The sequence below is a fragment of the Manacus vitellinus genome, unplaced genomic scaffold (genome assembly GCF_001715985.3).
Source record: "Manacus vitellinus isolate BGI_N305 unplaced genomic scaffold, ASM171598v3 ctg7180002429161_pilon, whole genome shotgun sequence".
Taxonomy (NCBI): Eukaryota; Metazoa; Chordata; class Aves; order Passeriformes; family Pipridae; genus Manacus; species Manacus vitellinus.
In genome coordinates, this window is record NW_021937964.1 from 1 (window position 1) to 12,771 (window position 12,771).

Consider the following 12,771-nt stretch of genomic DNA (forward strand, 5'->3'; position numbering starts at 1 on the left):
TTTTCCCTATAAATCTCAATTTTTTCCCCATAAATCCCAATTTTTCCCCCCAAACCCCCATTTTTTCACATTAAACCCCATTTTTCCCCTTTAATCCCATTTTTTCCCATTAAACCCCATTTTTTTCCCATTAAATCCCATTTTTCCCCCCTAAACCCCAATTTCCTCCCCCCAAACCCCATTTTTTTCACCATAAATCCCATTTTTTTCCCCATAAATCTCAATTTTACCCCCCTAAATCCAATTTTTTCCACCCTAAATCCCATTTTTTTCCCTATAAATCTCAATTTTTTCCCCATAAACCCCAATTTCCTCCCCCCAAACCCCATTTTTTTCACCATAAATCCCATTTTTTTCCCCATAAATCTCAATTTTCCCCCCTCTAACCCCAATTTCCTCCCCCCAAACCCCAATTTTTTCACCATAAATCCCATTTTTTTCCCCATAAATCTCAATTTTACCCCCCTAAATCCAATTTTTTCCACCCTAAATCCCATTTTTTTCCCTATAAATCTCAATTTTTTCCCCATAAATCCCAATTTTTTCCCCCCAAACCCCATTTTTTCCCCATTAAATCCCCTTTTTTTTCCCTTTTCCCCGCAGGGAACATCATCGGCTCGGGGATCTTCGTGGCCCCCAAGGGGGTCCTGGCGCACTCGGGGGCCGTGGGGCCGGCGCTGCTGGTCTGGGGGCTGACGGGGGCCGTGACGGCCGTGGGGGCCCTTTGCTACGCCGAGCTGGGGGTCTGCATCCCCAGGGCCGGGGGCGACTACGCCTACGTCAGCCACGTCTTCGGGGGGCTCGTGGGGTGAGTAATCCGGCAAAAATCGCCCCAAATTTGGCTGAAAATCGCCCAAAATTTGGGTGAAAATCGCCCAAAATTCGAGTGAAAATCGGCCAAAATTTGGGTTAAAATTGACCAAAATTTGGGTGAAAATTGACCAAAATTCAGGGTAAAATCGCCCATTTTTTACCCCAATTTCGACCAAAATTCGGCTCAAAATCGCCCAAAATTCGGGTTAAAATTGACCAAAATTTGGGTTAAAATTGACCAAAATTCGGGTTAAAATCGGCCAAAATTCGGGGTAAAATCACCCATTTTTTACCCCAATTTCGACCAAAATTTGGCTCAAAATTGGTCAAAATTCGACTCAAAATCGCCCAAAATTCGGGGTAAAATTGACCAAAATTTGGGTGAAAATCGGCCTAAATTCGGGGTAAAATCGACCAAAATTTGGGTTAAAATTGACCAAAATTTGGGTTAAAATCGGTCAAAATTTGGCTGAAAATCGGCCAAAATTTGGCTGAAAATCGGCCAAAATTCGGCTTAAAATCGCCCAAGATTTGCCCCAATTTCACCCAAAATTTGGCTCAAAATCACCCAAATTTGGCTCAAAATCACCCATTTTTGGTCCCAAAATCGCTCAAAATCACCCAAAATTTGACTCAAAATCACCCATTTTTTGCCCCAATTTCACCCAAAATTTTGCTCAAAATCAACCAAATTTGGCTCAAAATTGCCCATTTTTTACCCAAAATTTGGCTCAAAATCGCCCAAAATTCAGCTCAAAATCACCCCAAGTTTGACTCCAAATCACCCATTTTTGGCCCCGATTTTGACACAAATTTGACTCAAAATCGCCCATTTTTTGCCCAAATTTCGACCAAAATTTGACTCAAAATCGCCCAAAATTCGGGGTAAAATTGACCAAAATTTGGCTGAAAATCAGCCAAAATTTGGGGTAAAATTGACCAAAATTTGGGTTAAAATCGACCAAAATTCGGGTTAAAATCGCCCAAAACTCGGGTTAAAATTGGTCAAAATTTGGCCTAAAATCGGTCAAAATTTGGGGTAAAATTGACCAAAATTTGCGTTAAAATTGGCCAAAATTTGGGTGAAAATTGGTCAAAATTCGGGTGAAAATCGGCCAAAATTTGGGTGAAAATCGGCCAAAATTCGGGGTAAAATTGACCAAAATTCGGGGTAAAATTGACCAAAATTTGGGGTAAAATCGGCCAAAATTCGGGGTAAAATTGACCAAAATTCGGGGTAAAATTGACCAAAATTCGGGGTAAAATTGGTCAAAATTTGGCCTAAAATTGGTCAAAATTTGGGTTAAAATCCCCCAAAATTTGACTGAAAATCGGTCAAAATTCGGCTTAAAATCGCCCAAGATTTGCCCCAATTTCACCCAAAATTTGGCTCAAAATCACCCAAATTTGGCTCAAAATCACCCATTTTTGGTCCCAAAATCGCTCAAAATCACCCAAAATTTGACTCAAAATCACCCATTTTTTGCCCCAATTTCACCCAAAATTTGGCTCAAAATCACCCAAATTTGGCTCAAAATTGCCCATTTTTTACCCAAAATTTGGCTAAAAATCGCCCAAAATTCAGCTCAAAATCACCCCAAGTTTGACTCCAAATCACCCATTTTTGGCCCCGATTTTGACACAAATTTGACTCAAAATCGCCCATTTTTTGCCCAAATTTCGACCAAAATTTGACTCAAAATCACCCAAAATTCGGGGTAAAATTGACAAAATTTGGGGTAAAATCAGTCAAAATTTGGGTTAAAATTGACCAAAATTCGGGGCAAAATTGACCAAAATTCGGGTTAAAATTGGTCAAAATTTGGCCTAAAATTGGTCAAAATTTGGGGTAAAATTGACCAAAATTCGGGGTAAAATTGACCAAAATTTGGGTAAAATTGACAAAAATTCAGGGTAAAATTGACCAAAATTCGGGGTAAAATTGACCAAAATTTGGGGTAAAATTGACCAAAATTTGGGGTAAAATTGACAAAAATTTGGGTGAAAATTGACCAAAGTTTGGGGTAAAATTGACCAAAATTTGGGGTAGAATCGACCAAAATTTGGGGTAAAATTGACCAAAGTTTGGGGTAAAATTGACCAAAATTTGGGGTAAAATCGACCAAAATTTGGGGTAAAATTGACCAAAATTCGGGGTAAAATCGCCCAAAATTTGGGTTAAAATTGGTCAAAATTTGGCCTAAAATTGGTCAAAATTTGGGGTAAAATTGACCAAAATTCGGGGTAAAATTGACAAAATTTGGGTTAAAATTGGCCAAAATTTGGGTTAAAATCCCCCAAAATTTGACTGAAAATCGGTCAAAATTCGGCTTAAAATCGCCCAAAATTTGCCCCAATTTCACCCAAAATTTGGCTCAAAATCACCCAAATTTGGCTCAAAATCACCCATTTTTGGTCCCAAAATCGCTCAAAATCACCCAAAATTTGACTCAAAATCACCCATTTTTTGCCCCAATTTCACCCAAAATTTGGCTCAAAATCACCCAAATTTGACTCAAAATCACCCATTTTTTGCCCCAATTTCACCCAAAATTTGGCTCAAAATCACCCAAATTTGGCTCAAAATTGCCCATTTTTTACCCAAAATTTGGCTCAAAATCGCCCAAAATTCAGCTCAAAATCACCCCAAGTTTGACTCCAAATCACCCATTTTTGGCCCCGATTTTGACACAAATTTGACTCAAAATCGCCAATTTTTTGCTCAAATTTTGACACAAATTTGACTCCAAATCACCCGTTTTTTGCCCCGAATTTGCCCCAATTTGCCCCAATTTGGTCCCAACCCTGGGGGTCTGTCCCGGCCGTGGGGGCCCTTTGCTACGCCGAGCTGGGGGTCTGCATCCCCAGGGCCGGGGGCGACTACGCCTACGTCAGCCACGTCTTCGGGGGGCTCGTGGGGTGAGTAATCCGGCAAAAATCGCCCCAAATTTGGCTGAAAATCGCCCAAAATTTGGGTGAAAATCGGCCAAAATTCGGGTGAAAATCGGCCAAAATTTGGGTGAAAATCGGCCAAAATTCGGGTTAAAATTGGTCAAAATTTGGCCTAAAATTGGTCAAAATTTGGGGTAAAATTGACCAAAATTTAGGTTAAAATCGGCCAAAATTCGAGGTAAAATTGACCAAAATTCGGGGCAAAATTGACCAAAATTTGCATTAAAATTGGCCAAAATTTGGGTGAAAATCGACCAAAATTTGGGGTAAAATCGGCCAAAATTTGGGTAAAATTGACAAAAATTCAGGGTAAAATTGACAAAAATTCAGGGTAAAATTGACCAAAATTTGGGGTAAAATTGACCAAAATTCGGGGTAAAATTGACCAAAATTTGGGGTAAAATTGACCAAAATTCGGGGTAAAATTGACAAAATTTGGGGTAAAATCAGTCAAAATTTGGGTTAAAATTGACCAAAATTCAGGTTAAAATTGGTCAAAATTTGGCCTAAAATCGGTCAAAATTTGGGGTAAAATTGACCAAAATTCAGGGTAAAATTGACCAAAATTTGCGTTAAAATTGGCCAAAATTTGGGTGAAAATCGGTCAAAATTCGGGTGAAAATCGGCCAAAATTTGGGTGAAAATCGGCCAAAATTCGGGTTAAAATTGGTCAAAATTTGGCCTAAAATTGGTCAAAATTTGGGGTAAAATTGACCAAAATTTAGGTTAAAATCGGCCAAAATTCGAGGTAAAATTGACCAAAATTCGGGGCAAAATTGACCAAAATTTGCATTAAAATTGGCCAAAATTTGGGTGAAAATCGACCAAAATTTGGGGTAAAATCGGCCAAAATTTGGGTAAAATTGACAAAAATTCAGGGTAAAATTGACAAAAATTCAGGGTAAAATTGACCAAAATTTGGGGTAAAATTGACCAAAATTCGGGGTAAAATTGACCAAAATTTGGGGTAAAATTGACCAAAATCGGGTAAATTGAAAATTTGGGGATAAAATCAGATCAAAATTTTGGGTTAAAATGCGCAAAATATGCAGGTTAAAAATTGGTCAATAATTATTGCCTAAGGAATCGGTCAAAATTGGGGTAAAATTGACCAAAATTCAGTAGGTAAAATTGACCAAAATTTGCGTTAAAATTGGCCAAAATTTGGGTGAAAATCGGTCAAAATTCGGGTGAAAATCGGCCAAAATTTGGGTGAAAATCGCCCAAAATTCGGGTTAAAATTGGTCAAAATTTGGCCTAAAATTGGTCAAAATTTGGGGTAAAATTGACCAAAATTCGGGGTAAAATTGACAAAATTTGGGTGAAAATCGACCAAAATTTGGGGTAAAATCGACCAAAATTCGGGGCAAAATTGACCAAAATTTAGGTTAAAATTGACCAAAATTCGGGTGAAAATTGCCCAAAATTCGGGTTAAAATTGGTCAAAATTTGGCCTAAAATCGGTCAAAATTTGGGGTAAAATTGACCAAAATTTGGGGTAAAATTGACCAAAATTTGCATTAAAATTGGCCAAATTTTGGGTGAAAATCGGTCAAAATTCGGGTGAAAATCGCCCAAAATTCGGGTTAAAATCGCCCAAAATTCGGGTTAAAATCACTCATTTTTTGCCCCAATTTTGACCAAAATTTGACTCAAAATCGCCCAAAATTTGGGTTAAAATTGACCAAAATTTGGGTTAAAATTGACCAAAATTCGGGTTAAAATCGGCCAAAATTCGGGGTAAAATCGACCATTTTTTACCCCAATTTCGGCTCAAAATTTGTCTCAAAATCGCCCAAAATTTGGGTTAAAATCGGCCAAAATTTGGGTTAAAATTGGCCAAAATGCGGGGTAAAATTGACCAAAATTCGGGGTAAAATCATCCAAAATTTGGGGTCAAAATTGACCAAAATTCGGGGTAAAATTGGCCAAAATTTGGCTGAAAATCACGCATTTTTTGCCCCAATTTCGACCAAAATTTGGCTCAAAATCGCCCAAAATTTGGGTTAAAATCGCCCAAAATTTGACATAAAATAGCCCCAAATTTGGGTTAAAATCCCCCAAAATTTGACTGAAAATCGGTCAAAATTCGGCTCAAAATCGCCCAAAATTTGCCCCAATTTCACCCAAAATCGCTCAAAATCACCCAAATTTGACTCAAAATCACCCATTTTGTGCCCCAATTTCACCCAAAATTTTGCTCAAAATCAACCAAATTTGGCTCAAAATTGCCCATTTTTTACCCAAAATTTGGCTCAAAATCGCCCAAAATTCAGCTCAAAATCACCCCAAGTTTGACTCCAAATCACCCATTTTTGGCCCCGATTTTGACACAAATTTGACTCAAAATCGCCCATTTTTTGCCCAAATTTCGACCAAAATTTGACTCAAAATCGCCCAAAATTCGGGGTAAAATTGACCAAAATTTGGGTGAAAATCAGCCAAAATTTGGGGTAAAATTGACCAAAATTTGGGTGAAAATCGGTCAAAATTTGGGTTAAAATTGACCAAAATGCGGGGTAAAATTGACCAAAATTTGGGGTAAAATTGACCAAAATTTGGGGTAAAATTGACCAAAATTTGCATTAAAATTGGCCAAAATTTGGGTGAAAATCGACCAAAATTTGGGGTAAAATCAGCCAAAATTTGAGGTAAAATTGGCCAAAATTTGGCTGAAAATCGTGCATTTTTTGCCCCAATTTCGACCAAAATTTGACTCAAAATTGCCCAAAATTCGGGGTAAAATTGACCAAAATTCGGGGTAAAATTGCCCAAAATTTGGCTCAAAATCAATCAAAATTTGACTCAAAATCACCCATTTTTTGCCCCAATTTCGACCAAAATTTGACTCAAAATTGCCCAAAATTTGACTCAAAATTGACCAAAATTTGACTCAAAATTGACCAAAATTTGGGGTAAAATTGACCAAAATTTGGGGTAAAATTGACCAAAATTCGGGGTAAAATTGACCAAAATTTGGGTTAAAATCGCCCAAAATTTGTCTAAAATACACCCATTTTTTACCCCAAATTTGACCGAAAATCGCCCAAAATTCAGGGCAAAATCGGCCAAAATTCAGGTTAAAATCACTCATTTTTGCCCAAATTTCACCCAAAATTCGGCTCAAAATCACCCATTTTTAGCCCCAAAATCACCTCAAATTTGGCCCAAAATCACTCACTTTTGGCCCCAAATTCAGCTCAAAATTGCCCCAAATTGACTGGAAATTGGGGTAAAAATGGGCCATTTTCAGCCAAATTTTGGGCAATTTTGACCCAAATTTTGGACGATTTTGACCCAAATTTTGGTCGATTTTGACCCAAATTTTGGTCGATTTTGACCCAAATTTTGGTCGATTTTGCCCCAAATTTTGGGTGATTTTCAGCCAAATTTTGGGCAATTTTGAGCCAAATTTGGGGTGATTTTCACCCAAATTTTGGGCCATTTTGACCCAAATTTTGGACGATTTTGACCCAAATTTTACCAATTTTCAGCCAAATTTTGGGCAATTTTGACCCAAATTTTGGACGATTTTAACCCGAATTTTGGACGATTTTAACCCAAATTTTGGTCGATTTTGACCCAAATTTTGGGTGATTTTGACCCAAATTTTCGACGATTTTGACCCAAATTTTGGGGTGATTTTGACCCAAATTTTACCAATTTTCAACCAAATTTTGGGCGATTTTGAGCCAAATTATGGGCGATTTTGAACCAAATTTTGGGCGATTTTAACCCAAATTTTGGGCGATTTTAACCCAAATTTTGGACGATTTTGACCCAAATTTGGGGCGATTTTGACCCAAATTTTGGGCAATTTTACCCCGAATTTTGGGCCATTTTGACCCCAATTTTGGGCGATTTTGACCCGAATTTGGGGCAAAATTCCGACAAAAAATGTGCGATTTTGAGCCGAAAATTGACCCGAAACGGCCCATTTTTCCCTCTAAAATCACCCAAAATTAGGGAAAAAATCCCCAGACCCCCCTGTACAGGGATCTCAAGCATTTTTCCCGATTTTTGCCAATTTTGCCCCAAAATTCCCAGGTTCCTGCGGCTGTGGATCTCGGTGCTGGTGATCTACCCCACCAACCAGACCTCGCCCTCACCTGAGCCCATTTTTGCCCAAATTTCGCCCAAATTTCACCCAAAATTCAGCTCAAAAATCACCCAAAATGTGACCTAAAAATCACCTTAAATTTGGCTCAAAATTGCCCCAAAGTGACTTGAAATTGGGGGAAAAATGGGCAATTTTGGGGCCAAAAACGGGCAATTTTGAGCCAAATTTGGGGTGAAATTGGGGCTAAAAATGGGTGATTTTGGGCCAAATTTGGGACGATTTTGAGCCAAATTTGGGGCCAAAAATGGGCGATTTTAGGCCAAATTTGGGGTGAAATTGGGGCTAAAAATGGGTGATTTTGGGCCAAATTTGGGACGATTTTGAGCCAAATTTGGGGCCAAAAATGGGCGATTTTAGGCCAAATTTGGGGTAAAATTGAGGCAAAAAATGGACGATTTTGAGCCAAATTTTGGGCGATTTTGACCCGAATTTTGGTCAATTTTACCCCGAATTTTGGACAATTTTGACCCCAATTTTGGGCCATTTTGACCCAAATTTGGGGCAAAATTCCGACAAAAAATGTGCGATTTTGAGCCAAAAATTGACCCGAAACGGCCCATTTTTCGCTCCAAAATCACCCAAAATTAGGGAAAAAATCCCCAGACCCCCCTGTACAGGGATCTCAAGCATTTTTCCCGATTTTTGCCAATTTTGCCCCAAAATTCCCAGGTTCCTGCGGCTGTGGATCTCGGTGCTGGTGATCTACCCCACCAACCAGGCCGTCATCGCCCCAAAATTTGGCTCAAAATTGCCCCAAATTTGACCCAAAATCGCCCATTTTTTGCCCCAAATTCAGCTCAGAATTGCCCCAAATTGACTTGAAATTGGGGGAAAAATGGGCTGATTTTGGGGCTAAAAATGAGCGATTTTGAGTCAAATTTTGGGTGATTTTGAGCTGAATTTGGGGCTAAAAATGGGCGATTTTGTCTCAAATTTGGGGCAATTTTGACCCAAATTTTGGACGATTTTGACCCAAATTTTGGGCGATTTTGACCCAAATTTTGGGTGATTTTTTAGCCAAATTTTGGGCGATTTTGACCCAAATTTGGGGCAAAATTCCGACAAAAAATGTGCGATTTTGAGCCAAAAATTGACCCGAAACGGCCCATTTTTCCCTCTAAAATCACCCAAAATTAGGGAAAAAATCCCCAGACCCCCCTGTACAGGGATCTCAAGCATTTTTCCCGATTTTCCCCGTTTTTGCCCCAATTTTCCCAGGTTCCTGCGGCTGTGGATCTCGGTGCTGGTGATCTACCCCACCAACCAGGCCGTCATCGCCCTCACCTTCGCCAACTACGTCCTGCAGCCCCTCTTCCCCAGCTGCCGCACCCCAGAGCCCGCCCAGAGGATCCTGGCAGCCGCCTGCCTGCGTGAGTCACCCCGGAATTCCCGAAATTCCCAAAAATTCCCAAAAATTCCCAAAAAATCCCCTCCGAAAACGGCCAAAAACGGCGAAAAACCGCCGGGAAATGACCCCAAAACGACACAAAACCACCCAAAACTGACCTAAAACTGACCCCAGAGTCACCTGGGACTCACCTGAGGTTCCTGTCCCTGGGAGTTATCCCAAAATTCCCGAAAATTCCCAAAAATTCAAGGAATTCCCAAAAAATCCCCTCCGAAAACGGCCAAAAACGGCAAAAAACCGCCGGGAAATGACCCCAAAACCACCCAAAAATCACTCAAAACTGACCCAAAACTGACCCCAGAGTCACCTGGGACTCAGCTGAGGTTCCTGTCCCTGGGAGTTATCCCAAAATTCCCAAAAATTCCCCAAAATTCCCAAAAATTCCCGGAATCCCCAAAAAATCCCGACCAAAATCCCCATTTCTACCCCATTGTTTCCCCATTTTCTCCCCATTTTTATCCCATTTTTACCTCATTTTATCCCATTTTTACCTCATTTTATCCCATTTTTACCCCATTTTTTCCCATTTTTATCCCATTTTTGCCCCACATTTTACCCCATTTTTTCCCAATTTTTCATCCTTTTTTACCCCATTTTTTGCCCATTTTATCCCATTTTTACCCCACTTTTTACCCCATTTTTACCCCATTTTTACCCCACTTTTTACCCCATTTTTACCCCATTTTTTCCCATTTTTTCCCATTTTTATCCCATTTTTACCCCACATTTTACCCCACATTTTTTCCCATTTTTACCCCATTTTTTCCCCATTTTTACCCCGTTATCCCCCCATTTATTCCCCATTTTTCCCCATTTTCCCCCCATTTTTACCCCATTTTTTGCCCATTTTATCCTCATTTTTACCCCATTTTCCTCCCATTTTTACCCCATTTTTTCCCACATTTTCCTCCCATTTTTACCCCATTTTACCCCATTTCTCCCCCATTTCTCCCCCATTTCTCCCCCATTTTTATGCCATTTTTCTCCTCATTTTCCCCCATTTTTTCCCATTTTTCCCCCATTTTTTCCCATTTTTCCCCCATTTTTTCCCCATTTTTACCCCATTTTTTACCCCATTTTCCCCCATTTTTACTCCATTTTTACTCCATTTTATTCCCATTTTTACCCCATTTTTATCCTATTTTTATCCCCTTTTTACCCCATTTTTTACCCCATTTTGCCCCCATTTTTCCCCATTTTTACCTCATTTTTACCCCATTTCTTCCCATTTTTATCCTCATTTTCTCCCATTTTTACCCCATTTCCCTCCATTTTATCCCCATTTTTCCCCCATTTTCCCCCATTTTTCCCCCATTTTATCCCATTTTCACCCCCTTTTTTCCCATTTTTTTCCCATTTTTTCCCATTTTTTCCCAATTTCCCCATTTTTCCCCCCATTTCAGTGCTGCTGCTGTGGGTGAACAGCCCCCTTTTATCCCATTTTCCCCCCATTTTTCCCCATTTTCCCCCATTTTTTTCCATTTTCCCCCCATTTTTTCCCCATTTTTTTCCGTTTTTTCCCATTTTTTCCCCCTTTTTCCCATTTTTTCCCAATTTCCCCGTTTTTCACCCCATTTCAGTGCTGCTGCCGTGGGTGAACACCCGCAGTGTCCGTTGGGCCACGCGTGTCCAGGACCTTTTATTCCCATTTTCCCCCATTTTTCCCCATTTTCCCCCATTTTTACCCCGTTTTTTCCCATTTTTTTGGGTTTTTTGCCCATTTTTTCCCAAATTTTGAGGTTTTTGCCCCATTTCAGTGCTGCTGCCGTGGGTGAACAGCCCCCTTTTATCCCATTTTCCCCCCATTTTTCCCCCATTTTCCCCCCATTTTTTGCCCATTTTATCCCCATTTTTATCCCATTTTTTCCCATTTTACTCAAATTTTTCCCCATTTTTCCCCATTTTTATCTCATTTTTATCCCATTTTTATCCCATTTTTACCCCATTTTATCCCCATTTTTGCCCCACATTTTACCCCATTTTTTCCCAATTTTTCATCCTTTTTTACCCCATTTTTTGCCCATTTTATCCCCATTTTTACCCCATTTTTACCCCATTTTATTCCCATTTTTACCCCATTTTATTCCCATTTTTATCCCATTTTTATCCCATTTTTGCCCCGCATTTTACCCCACATCTTGCCCCATTTTTACCCATTTTTTCCCCATTTTTACCCCAATTTTCCCCCATTTTTACCCCGTTTTTTCCCATTTTTTTGGGTTTTTTGCCCATTTTTTCCCGTTTTCTGTGTTTTTTACCCCATTTCAGTGCTGCTGCCGTGGGTGAACAGCCACAGTATCCGTTGGGCCACGCGTGTCCAGGACCTTTTATTCCCATTTTCCCCCATTTTCCCCCATTTTTACCCCGTTTTTTCCCATTTTTTGGGTTTTTTTCCCGTTTTTTCCCAATTTCCCCATTTTTTGCCCCATTTCAGTGCTGCTGACGTGGTTGAACAGCCCCCTTTTATCCCATTTTCCCCCCATTTTTCCCCATTTTCCCCCATTTTTTTCCATTTTTACCCCATTTTTCCCCATTTTTACCCCGTTTTTTCCCCTTTTTTTGGTTTTTTGCCCATTTTTTCCCAAATTTTGGGTTTTTCACCCCATTTCAGTGCTGCTGCCGTGGGTGAACAGCCCCCTTTTATCCCATTTTCCCCCCATTTTTCCTCATTTTTCCCCCATTTTTCCCCCATTTTTTCCCATTTTTACCCCGTTTTTTCCCATTTTTTTGGGTTTTTTGCCCATTTTTTCCCAATTTTGGTGTTTTTCCCCCCATTTCAGTGCTCCTGACATGGGTGAACAGCCACAGTGTCCGTTGGGCCACGCGTGTGCAGGACCTTTTATTCCCATTTTCCCCCATTTTTCCCCCATTTTCCCCCATTTTTACCCCGTTTTTTCCCATTTTTTTGGTTTTTTGCCCATTTTTTCCCAAATTTTGGGTTTTTCACCCCATTTCAGTGCTGCTGACGTGGGTGAACGCCCGCAGCGTGCGCTGGGCCACGCGTGTGCAGGACCTTTTATTCCCATTTTTCCCCCATTTTTCCCCCATTTTATCCCATTTTTACCCCGTTTTTTCCCATTTTTTTGGTTTTTTTGCCCATTTTTTCCCAAATTTTGGGTTTTTTGCCCCATTTCAGTGCTGCTGACGTGGGTGAACGCCCGCAGCGTGCGCTGGGCCACGCGTGTGCAGGACGTGTTCACGGCGGGGAAGCTCCTGGCGCTGGGGCTGATCATCGGCACCGGGGCCGTGCTCATCGCAGGAGGTGAGCGTTTGGGGGGAAAAACGGCGGTTTTGGGCAAAAGGGAAATTGGGAGAAATAGGGAAATAAAAGGAAAAAAATTGGGGAAAAAATGGGAAAAAATTGGGGGGAAATTGGGGGAAATTGGGGGGAAAATTGGGGGAAAATGGGGGAAAAATTGGGGGAAAAAAGGAAAAAAATGGGGGAAAAATTGGGGGAAAATTGGGGAAAAATGGGGAA

General features: G+C 40.2%; 1 protein-coding gene across 1 annotated transcript; it reads left to right on the forward strand.

The window, feature by feature from the left end:
• Positions 1–603: 603 nt before the first annotated feature.
• Positions 604–12,555, forward strand: LOC108643367 (large neutral amino acids transporter small subunit 2-like; the record flags this gene model as incomplete). The annotated part of the gene is made up of 4 exons (XM_029965486.1): positions 604–808; positions 9,104–9,255; positions 11,728–11,748; positions 12,430–12,555. Coding segments are annotated over 4 exons (504 nt in total), but the record flags the coding sequence as incomplete, so codon positions are not given.
• Between the last annotated feature and the right edge of the window lie 216 nt (positions 12,556–12,771).